The 17,303-nt window shown below is 49.8% G+C and overlaps 1 protein-coding gene across 3 annotated transcripts in view; it reads right to left on the minus strand.

Annotated features, from left to right (window-relative positions):
* TRDMT1 (tRNA aspartic acid methyltransferase 1) overlaps positions 1-16,056 on the minus strand; it is a 49,795-nt gene extending 33,739 nt beyond the window's left edge. Inside the window, exons 1-2 of one of the 3 annotated variants that reach the window (XM_056519177.1) lie at positions 15,853-16,056; positions 1,863-1,972 (exon numbers count right to left, since the gene is read on the minus strand). In XM_056519177.1, the coding sequence (XP_056375152.1) occupies positions 1,863-1,972; positions 15,853-15,952 (210 nt within the window). In that variant the 5' untranslated portion in view covers positions 15,953-16,056. The other 2 variants (XM_056519175.1, XM_056519176.1) reach the window with 2 other exon arrangements.
* Positions 16,057-17,303: the final 1,247 nt, after the last annotated feature.

Consider the following 17,303-nt stretch of genomic DNA (forward strand, 5'->3'; position numbering starts at 1 on the left):
ACGCCATTTTTTTTGTTTTCTGTTATTTTGAAAGTGTAAATGATGGAAATATTATAAGAATGTCTAATCTGTAATTTGATGCCTTTTGGAGATTTTTCCATCTTTCCTTGGCTTCTTTATGCCCATTAATACAAATTTTTACCTGGGGTGCCCAAACGTTTGATCCCCACTGTAGATCCATCTGACTAGACCATGTTTCTCCACAAAGATCTATAACAATCTCACAGGACATGTTTCTTCAAATATCTAGATCATCTCACTAGACCATGTTTCTCCACAGAGCTCTGGATCAATCTGACCAGCACATGTTTCTTTAGAGATCTGAATTATCTGTCTGAGCCATGACTAGACCATGTTTCTCCACAGAGATCTGGATCCATCTGACCAGGCCACGTTTCTACACAGAGATCTGGATCCATCTGACCAGGCCATGTTTCTCTATAGAGATCTGCATCCATCTGACCAGGCCATGTTTCTCCACAGAGATCTGGATCCATCTGACCAGGCCATGTTTCTCTATAGAGATCTGGATCCATCTGACCAGGCCATGTTTCTCCACAGAGATCTGGATCCATCTGACCAGGCCACGTTTCTACACAGAGATCTGGATCCATCTGACTAGACCATGTTTCTTCACAGAGATCTGGATCCATCTGACCAGGCCACGTTTCTACACAGAGATCTGGATCCATCTGACTAGACCATGTTTCTCCACAGAGATCTGGATCCATCTGACCAGGCCATGTTTCTCCACAGAGATCTGGATCCATCTGACCAGGCCATGTTTCTCTATAGAGATCTGGATCCATCTGACCAGGCCATGTTTCTCCACAGAGATCTGGATCCATCTGACCAGGCCACGTTTCTACACAGAGATCTGGATCCATCTGACCAGGCCATGTTTCTCTATAGAGATCTGGATCCATCTGACCAGGCCATGTTTCTCTATAGAGATCTGGATCCATCTGACCAGGCCATGTTTCTCTATAGAGATCTGGATCCATCTGACCAGGATATGTTTCTCCACAGAGATCTGGATTCATCTGACCAGGATATGTTTCTCCACAGAGATCTGGATCCATCTGACCAGGATATGTTTCTACATGGAGTCACACCTTTCTGCATCCCTTAGACACATTGGCCTGGAAGCTGTTGTCTGCAGTTATAGCCGATCGTTGATAAGGGGCGGTAAGTTGGCGTTGTATTCGGCTCCTCTGATCCCTTTTATCTATGAGTTGTTTCTCTCCACAGGATCTCGATCACACTATTCTCTGTATGCTCTAAACACTACTGCACAAGAAAACCCCACAATGTTGGCAGTAAAATCCCACCCCGCTATAGTCTAGCCCTGATGACTAGGCCTCGCTCCTAGTCGCTCCAGTCAACAGATTTTCCCATCTCATGGTAATTCAGACTCAAACTGATTGACGGGAAGCTGATCCCTGGACTTTATTCTCACTGGTCGGGTCTCCATACAATGAAAAAGATCTGAACATAAAAGGGGTACTCCGCCCCCTGACATTTTATCCCCTATCTAAAGGATAGGGGGATAAGATGTGTGATCGCGAGGGTCCCGCCGCTGGGGATCCCTGCAATCTCAGCTGCGGCACCCCAGACATCCGGTGCACAGAGCAAACTTCGCTCCGTGCCGGATGATTGGCGATCACGCCACCTCCCATAGACTTGCATTGAGGGGGAGTGGCCGTGACGTCACAAGCCTTCTGCGCTGCACCCAGTGCTGTAAACAAATTCAGAGGGAGTCATTCAGACACGAGCGCTGCTAGACAAGGTGCAAAGACTGACTAAACAGAAGACAAAACTGACCACTATTACTATTCAACACATATGGATAATGCACGTACCTCTATAGACTTGGGCCATAATGGAGTATTCGGAAAGTTGTGTTTGTAGACTTCATTGGCGGTGGTGTTGACATCCACAGCTGCCACCACCTCGGCAGATACTCCACATTCTGAAACAGTCACAGACAAAGTCATGAAGGATTAGGAAGCGTCTCTGTATATTTGAACTTAAAGGCTACAAGCAGTTCTGAGAGCCGAGGAAATGGGAAGACACCTTAAAGGGGTACTCTGGTGGAAAACAATTTGTTTCAAATCAGCTGGAGCCAGAAAGTTAAACAGATTTTTAAATTACTTTTATTAAAATATCTTAATCCTTCCAGTACTTATCGCTGCTGTATACTACAGAGGAAGTTGAGTTGTTCTTTTCTGTCTGACCACAGTGCTCTCTGCTGCCACCTCTGTCCGTGTCAGGAACTGTCCAGAGCAGGAGAGGTTTGCTATGGGGATTTGCTACTACTCTGGACAGTTCCTGACACAGACAGAGGTGGCAGCAGAGAGCAGTGTGGTCAGACCAAAAAGATCTACACAACTTCCTCTGTAGTATACAGCAGCTGATAAGTACTGGAAGGATTAAGATTTTTATATAGAAGTAATTTACAAATTTGTTTAACTTTCTGCCACCAGTTGATTTGAAAATATTTTTTTCCCCGGAGTACCCCTTTAACTTCAGTTACCAGATGTAACATTGGCCCATACATATATATATATATTTATACTGTAGTATTTTAATAACATGACAAAATACTATAGTTAGTTTCCCCCATTGTGACATGACATCTAGGTGAAATGCCTGTGTTAGTCATCCTATGAAGATGTAGCACACCTGGACAGGTGAGGGAACACTGACATCTAGTGTGGGAGTTCTTCATACTACAACATCGTACCAAGGTTTCCAATTGTTCTTCCCTAGCAGGTTATACCCTGTGGGGCAGTATAGCAAGCTTTACTGTGTAGGGCAACATGGCAAGCTTTACTGTGTAGGGCAACATGGCAAGCTTTAATGTGTAGGGCAGCATGGCAAGCTTTACTGTGTAGGGCAACATGGCAAGCTTTACTGTGTAGGGCAGCATGGCAAGCTTTACTGTGTAGGGCAACATGGCAAGCTTTACTGTGTAGGGCAGCATGGCAAGCTTTACTGTGTAGGGCAGCATGGCAAGCTTTGTTATGGGCAGCAGCATGGCAAGCTTTACTGTGTAGGGCAACATGGCAAGCTTTACTGTGTAGGGCAACATGGCAAGCTTTACTGTGTAGGGCAGCATGGCAAGCTTTACTGTGTAGGGCAGCATGGCAAGCTTTGTTATGGGCAGCAGCATGGCAAGCTTTACTGTGTAGGGCAGCATGGCAAGCTTTGTTATGGGGGCAGCATGGCAAGCTTTACTGTGTAGGGCAGCATGGCAAGCTTTGTTATGGGCAGCAGCATGGCAAGCTTTACTGTGTAGGGCAGCATGGCAAGCTTTGTTATGGGGGGGCAGCATGACAAGCTTTACAGTGTAGGGCAGCATGGCAAGCTTTGTTATGGGGGCGCAGCATGGCAAGCTTTACTGTGTAGGGCATCATGGCAAGCTTTGAAAAGGGGGCAGCATGGCAAGCTTTATTATGGGGGGCAGCATGGCAAGCTTTATTATGGGGGGCAGCATGGCAAGCTATGTTATGGGGGGGCAGCATGGCAAGCTTTATTATGGGGGGGCAGCATGGCAAGCTTTACTGTGTAGGGCAGCATGGAAAGCTTTGAAAAGGGGACAGCATGGCAAGCTTTGTTTTGGGCGGCACCATGGCAAACTTTGTTATGGGGGGCAGCATGGCAAGCTTTGTTATGGGGGCAGCATGGCAAACTTTGTTATGGGGGGGCGGCATGGCAAGCTTTGTTATGGGGGCAGCATGGCAAGCTTTGTTATGGGGGACAATAACTTAGGCTTATGAGTGCCCTTTGGCATATAAAACATTGGCATTTGGACTGACAAAGAGGATAGGGAATCCAGAATTCCACCAGCCCAAGCAAATGGTCTAGATGGAGAAAACATCAACTGGGAGCCATTTATTACAGATTGGCAGCCATATGCCAGGGTGCCAGATAGTCTCATATAGCACCACACACAAGAAGGGGACTGTTAAAAAAAATGTTTTATGCTTCCTAAGGCTGGGTTTTTTGATGAAAAACGGATTCCTCAAAACCGGACTAAACTGCATCAAAAAGTGTGTACAAATTTTAACTCCTATACGGTTAAAAATCATACGGTTTTAAAAATGATGTCCGGTTGCATCCGTTTTTAAGAAAAAAACATATACGTTTTTAAGTTTTCACTCTATTATGAATAAAGTTTCACTTGTTTGATTGAAATTCCAAGAAAAAAACGTTGCAAAGTCAAAAACCGTATGGTGAAAACCAGATGGAACAGTACGCACATACAGGTCTGTACGGCTCCCATTGACTCCCACGTTTAAAAAAACCATATAGGGTTTCCATACGGTGGTAGGCTACGGTTTTGGGTATGGGGAAAAAACGGACAAAACCGTACAAGACGCAAAACGGATGCAACCGGATACATCTTTTGGCATACGGTTTTCAATGGAGAGTCAATGCATACGGTGTTCAATACGGTTCCGTACGGTTTTCAAATTGAAAGCGTATACGGGAACTGTATTGCAAAAACGTGGTGTGAACCCGGCCTAAGAACAGGGACTGAGTAGGCATCTTCAGAAATTCAGATCCCACGTACATGCACAATTGGAGAACATATTACGGTATACCCTAGGACCTGGCACACTTGGTGTAATTTAGTCCTAGGACACTATGGGGGAGATTTATCAAAACCTGTCCGGAGGAAAAGTAAATTTTTGAAGACGCCTCTGAGAAATGAAAGAAGGAATCTGATTGGTTGCTCTGGGCAACTCAGCAACTTTTCCTCTGGACAGGATTTAAAGGAAAACTGTCATCTTGCTCCCCCCCCGCACTAATCAGCGGTACTGGCTGGTAGTGCGGGGGACGCTGATCAGTTTGATGCTTACCGTGCCCGGATCCGCTGCACCCTTCAGCCGTAATCTTCTATTTTCAATATATGCTAATTAGGTGCTAACTTGCACTGGCCGGGCTAACTCGCACTCTGACGTCAGCGTTTCTGGCCGCAGCGCCGCCCAGCTCATCAATATTCCTCCCCTCTCTCTTCATTACAGAGTGGGGAGAAGAGGGAGAGGCGGAGGGAGAGGAGAAATATTGATGACCTGGGCGGCGCTGCGGCCGGAAACGCTGACGTCAGAGTGCCAGTTAGCCCGGCCGGTGCAAGTTAGTACCTAATTAGCATATATCGAAAATAGAAGATTACGGCCGAACGGCTCGGCGGTTCCAGACACGGTTAGCATCAAATTGATCAGCGTCCCCCGCACTACCAGCCAGTACTGCTGGTTAGTGTGGGTGGAGAAAGCTGACAGTTTTCCTTCAATACAACTTTACACATATTTAGTTGCGGTCTCACTAAAAATCACTGTCCAGAAACAGAGAGTGTCCCTTCTATTAACCTGCTGAAACACTCGCATACCAATCCCCATGAGTCACGGCGCTTAATCTTCATGCCCATACTCCTACAATGGAGGGACTGAGGCACCGCACTCTCCATGACCTCGACTATTAGAGAAAACAGCTATAAGAGAAGGTCTACGACACGCCAGCTCTCTCTACACTGGGGGCTGGGTGGAAGGCAGGGACATGTCATCTTATAATAGTATATATCAGGGTTTCTCAACCAGTGTGCCTCCAGCTGTTGCAAAACTACAACTCCCAGCATGCCCGGACAGCCAACGGGAGTTGTAGTTTTGCAACAGCTGGAGGCACACTGGTATATATAGTATCCTATAGCAGTGGTTATTAACCTTTTTTTTCCTGAGTACCCCTTGACAGCCCATTCCTAAAAATTGTACCCGCCCCCCAATTAGAGACATTTGTGTAATGATTATAGTATAATTCATATGCTTTACTTTCCTCTATAACAGGCCCTGTTTCTCTTCCCATCTCCCCAGTCCCCGATTTACAAGTGACGTCTTCTCTAACCGGAGTTGCTTACTTTTTCTTCACTATCTGGCCTAGACCGCCATCAAGATTTCTCCCATACAAGACTTCTCCACAGAACCAGCCAAACAAACATTTAAAGGCCCCTTCCTGCAGTACAATACCCACCTATTTACAAACTCGCCATGTTTATTGTCATACACAGTAATAGTACCCGCTTTGCGTCCCCATAAAGTAGTTAGGTCCCCTCTGTGCCCCCAAATATAGCTGTAGGCCCCCAAACCGCTTTCCATATATAGTTTTAGGCCTCCAAAATGCCCCCATATATACCGTATTTATCGGGTAAAGCTTTTTACCCAAATATGCTTGGTAAAATGAGGGTGCGTGTGTGTGCATGTGTATACCCTGATAGACTGTTTCTGACCCCGCAGAAGCCCCCAGGAAAGGCAGGGGGAGAGAGGCCGTCGCTGTCCGCTTCTCTCCCCCTGCCTTTCCTGGGGTCTAGAGTCCTGCTGCCACCGCTTCTCTCCCCCTGGCTATCCAGAGACTGCCGCCGCTGCCCCATTACCTCCCCATTCCGGTTTTATAATTACCTGTTCCTGGGGTCCACGCTGCTTCTGGCTCCGGCGGCGTCCTAAGCTGTCACTGTGCGCCGTGCCACTGACGGTGATGTCGTGTTGAAGACGTCACTCGTCATTGTGCAGCGCATAGCAACAACGCGGGACACAGAACGCTTCAAGACACAGTTTTCTTCATTACACCGGAGCCAGAAGAAGCGCGGACCCCGGGAACAGGCAATTATAAAACTGGGGATGGGGGAGGCAATGGGGCAGTGGCTGCGGCGGTCTCTGGACCCCAGGATAGGCAGGGGCAGAGAAGCGGGCAGCTACGGATCGGCTTCTGCGGGGTCAGAAACTGTTTATCGGCGTATAACACGCAGATAGACTTTAGCCTAAAAAATGTGTGTCATATGCCGATAAATACGGTAGTTGTTGGCCACCATACTGTCCCGTTTGGTGCTCCACTGCTCCTCCGGTCTGGGGACCTATTGTTATGGCTCATAGTAGTAGGTCCCCGGTCTGCAGGGGCAGTGGAGCAACGAAGCTGATGGTAGTTACTGCCCACAGCAGCCCAGTGCCCGCGCTTCCCCTTTGCTGTCCTCCTGCTCCGCTCCTCGTGAAGTGACGTCAGCCTAACATTTCTTTAAAAGTTGTCCAGACCAGTAACCAGTGGCTGTGGCTGCAATTACTGATTTTTTTCAAGTACCCCCTGGAGAACTGCCAAGTACCCCTGGGGGTACTTGTACCCCAGGTTGAGAATCACTGTCCTATAGTGTTCTTGCATAGTACCATACACACAAGGTCTAGACCACCGTCGTCCTTGCAATGCTCGGCTATAATGGTGACCCATTCTGCATTATTTCTCGAGTGGGATGATATATTTGTTATTATTAATTATATATTTAAATTATTGCTACTAGAGATTTTAGGAGCCTTCACATCTCTACCGTGACATGATAGGGTGTGATGTAAATGTATTATTATTAAAAGTTCTGCTGCATTCTAATATACTTATTGTTTCAATTCCTCATAATTTATAAGATCTCTTCTTTGCACAATTGAATGGAAACATTAAATGGGCACTGTCAGATTCAAAAACTGTTGTACATCTAAAAGAAATATTTTTTCCTTTTCATAGAAATCATGGTTTATAAAAACACACCACTAGGGGTTCCCATACCATCCACAACATAATCCAGTTCGGCCATGGCATCATTTTTGTCCCAGCCGAAGCACAGGCAGGGACAAAGTCTAGAAAGTGAGGGTGGGACTGGCACTCCTCTGTGCTCACTCCTGTCCTATCAGACTGCAGCATTAAAATAAAAAAGAGGAGGGAGTTACAGAGCAACATGCAGTGATTGAATTATGAGACCCAGGACAGTACAGCAGACTCAGGGAGGAAGTGAATGCATGGTGAGTGAGGACATGCCCCCTCCAAAGCACAGAATGAAAAACCAAATGAGAAACAGGAAAAAGGTATTTGTGAGAAATATATAGGTGGTAGACACATATAAACATGATCATATTAGAAACTGAGTAACATATAACTTTTTGTGGGATATTCTGTGAGTCGTAGTATTGCAACAGCTGGAGGCACCCTGGTGGGGAAACAATGGCTTACAGGGGAACCTGCAGCTACTCGAAAAGAAGTTATGGATCACAGTCAATGATGGAGCGTCTTGATATTTATATAGATAATTCATTCAATCTAGGTATAGGGGACATCAGATCTGTCTTGATTATTCTTATTATTATTTATTTTATAGAAGATAGTCCTACATGTAGATTTCAGCAGGAACAGCCAATCCTCCAATGTTTATGGGCCCTCCTGGATCCTACCCCCCCCCCCCCCCAATGTTGAGGAGAAATGTTATACTTGATTAACTTTTAAGCCCCAGTTCTTTTGTTCTCAGGGTCTTGTCATAATATCAAGAATCCAATGGCTCCGGCTGATCAATGATCTACTTGTTTAATTTTATGCCATCTGTGACTTCGCGAAAGCTGAAAGTTCAAAGACATTGACTCTTTCCCATAACGCCTTCACATCGGAGAAACAGAAAATCCCCCCGACCCAGTGAACGTCCTGACGGTCAGTGTCAGGCCTATCCAAACACCATCCATATGTGGCCATACAGTAAGTTCACATTATACAGTCACATGCTTCTTTTCTATCTACGTGAACTCATGAACATGATCCGTAAAGGGATACTCCCGTGCCCCAACCTTCTGAACATCTGGTTCAGAAGGCTGGGGCATGGGAGTACCCCATTAATTATTTCTTGTGACGCTTCATTAGGAATGTAAACCTTGGCCCTTTGTCGAGGTGTCACATAGTGGGGGGGGGGAGGGGGGTACATATACTTAGCAAACACTGATTTCTCAGCTGGCTTTTACTCCTGAATAGTATTACCGGATGGTTACACTAAATGCTGGGTCATGGATCTGATGAAAAGTCACTGTCCCTTCTAAAGATAGAGCGAGCGGACATGGGGATTACATTAGTCACTCTACCGCAGATTGGAGTGAAGGGACGTTTGTGTTCAGGAGATCAGAAATGGATCTATTTCTGGAGGATTGTGAGTATGGGTAAGGGATTATGGGACTAAGGGTATGTTCACACGAGTGGACTCAATGCGTATTTTACGCTGCAGATCTGCCACTGAAGGACCCCTGCATGGTGGCTTTACATGTGCCTGTTCGGAGCAGCAATACGCCGCAGCGAGCAGACACACTGCAAAGTGTGAGTTGCAGCGCACATGCGCAGTATACTCGCACATGGCAGCAGCTCTTGGCCTAGCTCATGGAACAGGGGGAGCGGCCGCAGGTGTGCGAGTACACCGCGCATGCGCGCCAACTCGCACATCGCAGTGTGTCTGCTCGTAGGGGTGTATTGCCGCTCCAAGAAGGCACCTGCAAAGCCACCATGCAGCGGTCCTTCAGCAGCGGATCTGCAGTGTCAACTACCCTGTGGGTCTGCTCGTGTGAACGTACCCTAAAATTGATCAGTAGGGGGGTGGGTCAGTTGGCAAGCCCGTCGTAAGAACAGGAGTTTAGTGGTGTACAAAATATTCTTCTCCGGTAAACTATCGGATCCCAAACGGACCCCATTCAAGTCAGTGGGATCTGTTGGAACCTGGTAGTGTCAGTTGTGCTCTGACCCACGACTGTGGGTTTATCGAATAGACACAGAATTGGACAGAGCACAACGGCAATGTGAACCTAGCCTTAGGAGGCTGACAATAGGTAAAAAATAAGTCGGCTCCTCCCAGCAGGATATACCCGCCCACTGATTCTGAGCTAATCAGTTTAGTCCCAATGCAGTAGGAGAAAAAAAGAGAAAAACAACGAGGAACAACCCAGACAAAAACACAAACCGAGACCCTCACTAAGAGACAACCAACCAAAACTTGGAAACCAATAACAGCTGATGGGTGGTTGCTGTGTCCCCCAATGAGGCTCCGAGAAATAGATTGTACAGTAAGTATAAAAAAATCTAATTTACTTGGTCCCCTACATTGGGGGACACAGGAACCGTGGGACATCCCAAAGCAGTCCCTGGGGTAGGAAAAACCAAAATCCCAGCAAGAGGAAGTCAGGCGGAGGACCGCCGCCTGCAGAACCTTGCAACCAAGTACCGCATCGGCAGATGCAAAAGTGTGCACCTGATAGAATTTAACAAAAGTGTGCACTGACGACCAAGTGGCCGCATTGCACACCTGCATAGCAGAAGCCCTGTTCCGGACCGCTCTAAAGAGGGGCGGGTAGAGTGAGCAGTAACTCGAAAGGGAGGGACCTTTCCCCTTACAGCGATATGCCTCCGAAATGGCCGACCGGATCCACTTGGAGATGACTGCCTTAGGAGCAGGGAGCCCCTTGCACCGTCCATCGGGAATCACAAACAGCGAGTCACAGCACCAAAAAGAAGAATTGACCGACAAATAGGCCTTAAGGGCTCAAACTAGATCCAACTTATGGAGGGAGCGTCCCCGAGGATGGGAAGGGTTGGGACAAAAGGAGGGGAGAATGATGTCCTCAGTGAGGTGGACGGAAGAAACCACCTTCAGCAGAAAAGAAGGGACGCGACGGAGCACCACTTTATCCTGGTCTTGGCCCTTTCCTGCCGTTCTCCCTTACGTCTCTTGTCCGCCGGGGGCCGAAACCTGGCCGCCGCGGTGTCGAAGTGGAGTCCCAGAAAAACCAGGGACTGAGAGGGAGAGAGATTGGATTTGACTTCTCATGGTGCTTCCAAACCGCGTCCAAGAGTTCATCAAATTCAACATGAGATCTGAAGACCTGGGGAGGGCGTCTCGCCCTGCGGAAGGAGACTTCCGGAACTGCCTCGGAAGTTCCAGCGTTCTGCAAGTGAAAGGTGTCTCTGACAGTTGACACTAGGCTGTCCACCATGTCCGACATATGGGACATTTCCTCCGAGTCAGAGGGTGGGTCCAACTCTGTGTCATCAAGTTCTCCAGGAGACTTGGAACAGACCGTAGGATCCCTGGAGTGGGACGAGGTGGACCGGGAACCGTGGAGGAGACTGTGAGCGGTTCCTGGGAGAACGGCTGCGGGAGAGAGGCCAGCTACTGCAACAGGAGCGATGGATCAAGAACCGTGCCCTTAAGAGGAGGCCAATTACTCCTGTCTCAGGCGCTTGTGAGGATAGTGTCTGAAGGAGCGGTGCTGGGAAGCCGCAGAAGTGTCCTGGACAGACGGCTGCAAGGAGGAGCGCACCAGGGCGGTAGCCACCACCTGCGACACCCGCGCCAAATCGGAGATGGACTGAAACCAACCTGGAGTGGGCTCAGGGGACAAACGCTCCGGCGGACCATCCTGAGGGTCGGTCAAGGGAGGGCTGGGTCGCGCAATAGTGCAGGCAGAAAAAGTAGGTTTGGTAAAACCTCCAAGCATCTTGGTTCTGCAACCCAAACAGAAGTAGGCGATCAAGGCAGGGGCCACTGGCTGGAGAAGGGTCTGGGGTCCGACATGAAAACGCTAGACAGACAGACAGGTAACAAGGAGTGAGCTCATCCAGGGTTCCTGTGTCCAGAAGCTGTGGAGAACGGCAGCAGATTCAGCAGCAGGGGAGAAGTGAGAGACCCCCTGAGGAGAAGGACGCAGGAGCACAGGGGGGAGGAGTCAGCTATGACCCCTAAAACGTGCTGGCTGGAGATAGGGCCAGGAGGGGATCATGTGACCCCAGAAACGTGCGCTGCCGTGTGATAGGAGGCTTCCCTGACCCCTATAGCGCGTGCTGCCGGAAATTGGTCAGTGCAGCGTGGGGGGGTTGGGGGGGAAGAGTCAGGAACCCGGCTGCGACCTCCGAGCCCGTGCCAGAAGAATGGCAGGGCTAGAGCAGAGCCGGAGATTGAAAGTGCCGGCCACGTTCATATATGCCCCAGTAAGTCCATACAGCCGTGGTGAAACGCCGGGGAGCGGGGTCGGAGAGTAAAACACCGCCAGCCCCACTTTGAACAGGTACGAGCAGCTGCGGCTCCGGAGCGTGAGCGCCCGACTGCCGCAGCCACACAGACTAATGGCCGCCGGCACTGAGGAGAAGCCGCAGCTGAACACTGCAACCGAAATGAAAGTAAAAAGGTGCCTCCGGGACCCCATGCCAGAACACACCAAGTACTGTCCTATCACCCCCACCACAATCCCAATAAAGTTTCCCCCATTCTGTGCCCGGTGCTGCAATCAAAATAAGGGATGGAGGGGGGAGGTTCGGATGATGGGAGTGATACTTACCATTGAGGCTGAAATACTCACCCAAGGTGTCTTCAGCCAGTATGGTGCCGCGCTGCATCATGTCAGGCCGCAAGAGGTAGGGCGAGCAGGGGCCAGAGGGGGACTCAGACCAAGGGTCGACCAACTAAAAACTGACCATTGGCGAGTGGGGTTAATGGTACATACCTTATGTGCATTGCCCCTACTTCCCAAGTGGGAGACCAGGCAGCGCCCTGCTCCTGTCATCCCAACCTATGAAAATAAAAAAGGAGAGAAAAGCTAACTGGAGCCATCTAGAAAAAAAAAAAAAAGAAAAGAACAAAGACCAGGTCTGGAGAGCTCTAGAGCTCCGTCTGCCTCCTACTGACACTAAGCTAAAACTGATTAGCTCAGAGGAGCTGGGAGGAGCAAACTTTTTTTTTTTACCTAGTGTCAGCCTCCTAGTGATAGCAGCATAATACCCACGGTTCCTGTGTCCCCCAATGTAGACGACCGAGAAATACTTTTTTTTTTTTCTCAGCAACTGAATGGGGGCTGTCAGGACCCGGCAGTAGCCGTTTACAAAAGGGGGAAAAAAAGCCGATTGGACCCTTAATTGGTTCAGATGCGAACGGCAATGTGAACCTAGCCTTAAAGGGGTACTCCAGTGTAAAAAATCTTATCCCCTATCAAAAGGATAGGGTATAAGACGTTAGATTGCGGGGATCCTGCCGCTGGGATCCCTGCGATCACCAACACGGCACCCCGGTCATAAGTGCACGGAGCGAACTCTGCTCCGTGCCAGATGACTGGCGACTACAGCCGCCACGCCCGCTCCATTCAGGTCTATGGGAGGAGGCATGGCATGAATAAAAGGGGTGTGGTGTGTCGTCACGAACATGGAAGCTCCACGCTTCCGTGTTCCAGAGATCGCGAGGGTCCCCAGCGGCGGGAGTACCCTTTTAAAGGGTTGTCTCATCAAGACAATTCCCTCATGACCAGTCTCTTGAAATGCTTGAGACCTCACCTATTACTCAGGAGGTCCCTATGTATTTAACGATAAGCTAATCGCCAGGTGGTGGCTTCAGTATAAAAAGGGGTTGAAAGGGACAAGCGAGGGAAATCTTGCAGGGATATAACTTGTGTTTTCAGAGTTGAAAAGAGCCCCTAGGGACCAGATCTTGACCCTTGCCCTAAATGCATTTGACAGCTACATTCTTCCACCATCAAAACGTGGCAGCATGACCCCCACTTGTCGATAACCAGTATGATGCTTTTACCAGGTATAGTTAGGATAATGCATTGGTCATCTGTGGTGAGGATAATGAATGTGCATCCAAAAAGATGGTGAGTTGGAACGAGGTATCCTAGTAAAATCGTAGTAAAAGTTAAAAACAGCTAAAACAGTTTAGATCAAAGCGATACACTTGGACAGCAAATTGGTGCAATTTATATATATATATATATATATATATATATATATATATTGATCCGTCCTGTCCAAATACAACAAGTCGAAGGAAAACAAAGATTATATAGTATGGCCTCTGAGGAAGACATCTATATCACAGGTAGGGATGGGCTCAATAATAGGAGCGTTGTAGTTGTCATGTTCCCTTTACCTAATTGCAGCTGGGGAGGAATCCTCCTGGCCTCCAGATGTCATGGCTGGCTAGAACCAGTCTGAGTGAAGCGTCCTGAATTCAATGTATTTCCCCTGCAATTGCCATCAATGAATGACCTGCCGGGTCCATCAGAACATGAGCTGTTTGCTCTGGCCAATAGAAGGGCATTGACGAGCAAGGGACCCCCTCACTTTAGCTTGTCATCATCATCAGTTCAGTGCTTAGTGTAAGCCCTTCCTTGCTGTGCTGCTGTTTATTTCTTTTCTGCTAACATAGCACCTTGCAAAGTCAGCACATCAGTAACCCCCTTCTCCCTCCACATGCCATCTATAGTAGTGTACTGTAAATGATGTCCCGGCACTGTACCTGTTAATTTCTGTGCATTACTACAGCAACTATGTCATGGTATAGCAAGGAGAAGTAGGTAAAGTGATGTGACTGGCCAGAGAAGTAATGGAAGAAGTAACTGTGTGTGTACTACGGGCAAACAGCCCAGCCCTAGTCCCACCACTGAATAGGAGAGAATAAGAATTATCTGTGCACCATGAAGGGGGCTCTCAGGGACTCAATGACAGCAGTGAGCACCCTAAAATCCCCTTGTCACTACTCTAAAGGGTTAATGTAACAAAACTAGGCAGCAAGTGTTCAAATCCCTTGTAGCGCCACTACAGGAGAAATGACCCAAAGGATAGGGGATGAGATGTCTGTTCGCACTGGCGTCCAGCCAATGGGACCCCCTTTGCGGTGTTCGGAACACGAAAGCTTGGAGCTTCTATGTTCGGAACGTCGCACCACGCCCCTTCCATTCATGTCTATGGGAAAGGGCGTGACAGCTAGTACATAGACGTCACACCTCCTCCCATAGACATGAATGAAGGGAGTGCGACAGCTGTGGTCACCCGTCATCCAGCACTAAGCGGAGTTTGCTCCGTGCTCCGTATGACTGAGATGCCTCGCCGGAGATCACAAGGGTCCCAGCGTCCGGACCCCCGCGATCAAACATCTTATCCCCCCATTCCTTTGGATAGGGGATAAGATGTCGAGGGGCGGAGTACCCCTTTAATATATGAGGAGTTAGAAGGTTTCTTCTTCAATCGTCATAGGACATTTCTAGGTTACAAACCCCATGCAAATTCCAAAGCAGTGTTTCCTAATCAGGGTGCCTCCAGCTGTTGCAAAACTACAACTCCCAGCATGCCCAGACGCTGTTTTAGTAAAATTTCGTAGACGGGTTGTAGCACTGAAAAGCGAATTGCTGCTCCTGCTACGGTAAGGGATATTCCCATCTTCCACATAATAGCCATTGCTGTAACTGGGGTCATGTGATCGCCATTCGCCATGTTCTCTCCATTGTTGGCGACTGAGAAGCCTGAGTGTAACCCTATCACTGCCATGATGTACATATGGGGGGACTAAGCCTGCCACATGGAGGGTGGGTTAATACTTAGGGCTTAACAAACCATGCCTATGTGTCTATGGCAGTGTTTCCCAACCAGTGTACCTCCAGCTGTTGCAAAACTACAACTCCCAGCATGCCCGGACAGCCTTCGGCTGTCCGGGCATGCTGGGAGTTGTAGTTTTGCAACAGCTGGAGGCACACTGGCTGGGAAACACTGGTCTATGGTCTCCAATAATCCAGCACCTAGCCAGCCCACCCATGCCAGATAAAAGGAATTCTACAGTACAATAAATCACTTTCGCCTGTGGTAAACGCAGCGCAGCCGCACGGTCTGAATACACCGGACGCACATGTGTGTACTGGGGGAGGATAAACATGGAGGCCACGTGTCTCCGTTACCTGCCAGGCCGCAGTGCATGCCCCCGATCCCGCTGTACAGCTCCAGCACCCGCAGCGGCGCCATCACCCGATCCCGAGGTCCCTGCGGCCTGTGCGGCCTCGTCCGTCTCCACCAGGCCGGGCGCTTCCGTGTGTGTGAGCGGCCGAGCAGGGAGCCTGAGGCCGGGGCTGAGCTGTGCTGGAGGCGGGGGGTGAGCGGTGTACGGAGGAGGCTCCCTCCCGGGATATACCGTGTGCAGAGATATATGAGGCGTCTGATGGGTCTCTGCCCTGGTTCAGTTCTCGCATCCCCCTCCCTGCTCACCCTGGGGTATTTTTGTTGTTGCTCCAGGTACCCCCGTCCTTTGCCCCTGCTCCAAGTGCCCTTCACCTCCCCCCTGGCAAGTTCTATTGGCTCCCAGCATATACAGTGTACAGTATATATATATTATGTGCAGTGTCCTACTTTATCTGTGCCCCTGCCCTGATTGTCCCTCAGTAGTGCCCCTGCTCCAGATGCCCTCCTCCTCACTAGTGCCCCTGCTCCAGATGCCCTCCTCCTCACTAGTGCCCCTGCTCCAGATGCCCTCCTCCTCACTAGTGCGCCTGCTCCAGATGCCCTCCTTTATAGTGCCCCTGCTCAAGATGCCCTCCTCTATTGCCCCTGCTCCAGATGCCCTCCTCTCTATTGCCCCTGCTCCAGATGCCCTCCTCTCTATTGCCCCTGCTCCAGATGCCCTCCTCTCTATTGCCCCTGCTCCAGATGCCCTCCTCTCTAGTGCCCCTGATCCATATGCCCTCCTTTATAGTGACCCTCCTCCAGATGCCCTCCTCTCTAGTGCCCCCGTCTCCAGATGCCCTCCTATCTAGTGACCCTGCTCCAGATGCCCTCCTCTCTAGTGCCCCTGCTCCAGATGCCCTCCTCTCTAGTGCCCCTGCTCCAGATGCCCTCCTCTCTATTGCCCCTGCTCCAGATGCCCTCCTCTCTAGTGCCCCTGATCCATATGCCCTCCTTTATAGTGACCCTCCTCCAGATGCCCTCCTCTCTAGTGCCCCCGTCTCCAGATGCCCTCCTATCTAGTGACCCTGCTCCAGATGCCCTCCTCTCTAGTGCCCCTGCTCCAGATGCCCTCCTCTCTAGTGCCCCTGCTCCAGATGCCGTCCTCTCTAGTGCCCCTGCTCCAGATGCCCTCCTCTCTAGTGCCCCTGCTCCAGATGCCCTCCTCTCTAGTGCCCCTGCTCCAGATGCCCTCCTCCTCACTAGTGCCCCTGCTCCAGATGCCCTCCTCTCTAGTACACCTGCTCCAGATGCCCTCCTCCTCCTCACTAGTGCCCCTGCTCCAGATGCCCTCCTCTCTAGTGCCCCTGCTCCAGATGCCCTCCTCTCTAGTGCCCCTGCTCCAGATGCCCTCCTCCTCACTAGTGCCCCTGCTCCAGATGCCCTCCTCTCTAGTGCCCCTGCTCCAGATGCCCTCCTCTCTAGTGCCCCTGCTCCAGATGCCCTCCTCCTCACTAGTGCCCCTGCTCCAGATGCTCTCCTCTTTAGCACCTTTGATTCAGATGCCCTCCTCTCTAGTGCCCCTGCTCCAGATGCCCTCCTCTCTAGTGCCCCTGCTCCAGATGCCCTCCTCTCTAGTGCCCCTGCTCCAGATGCCGTCCTCTCTAGTGCCCCTGCTCCAGATGCCCTCCTCTCTAGTGCCCCTGCTCCAGATGCCCTCCTCTCTAGTGCCCCTGCTCCAGATGCCCTCCTCTCTATTGCCCCTGCTCCAGATGCCC

The sequence above is a fragment of the Hyla sarda genome, chromosome 5 (assembly GCF_029499605.1).
Source record: "Hyla sarda isolate aHylSar1 chromosome 5, aHylSar1.hap1, whole genome shotgun sequence".
Lineage (NCBI taxonomy): Eukaryota > Metazoa > Chordata > Amphibia > Anura > Hylidae > Hyla > Hyla sarda.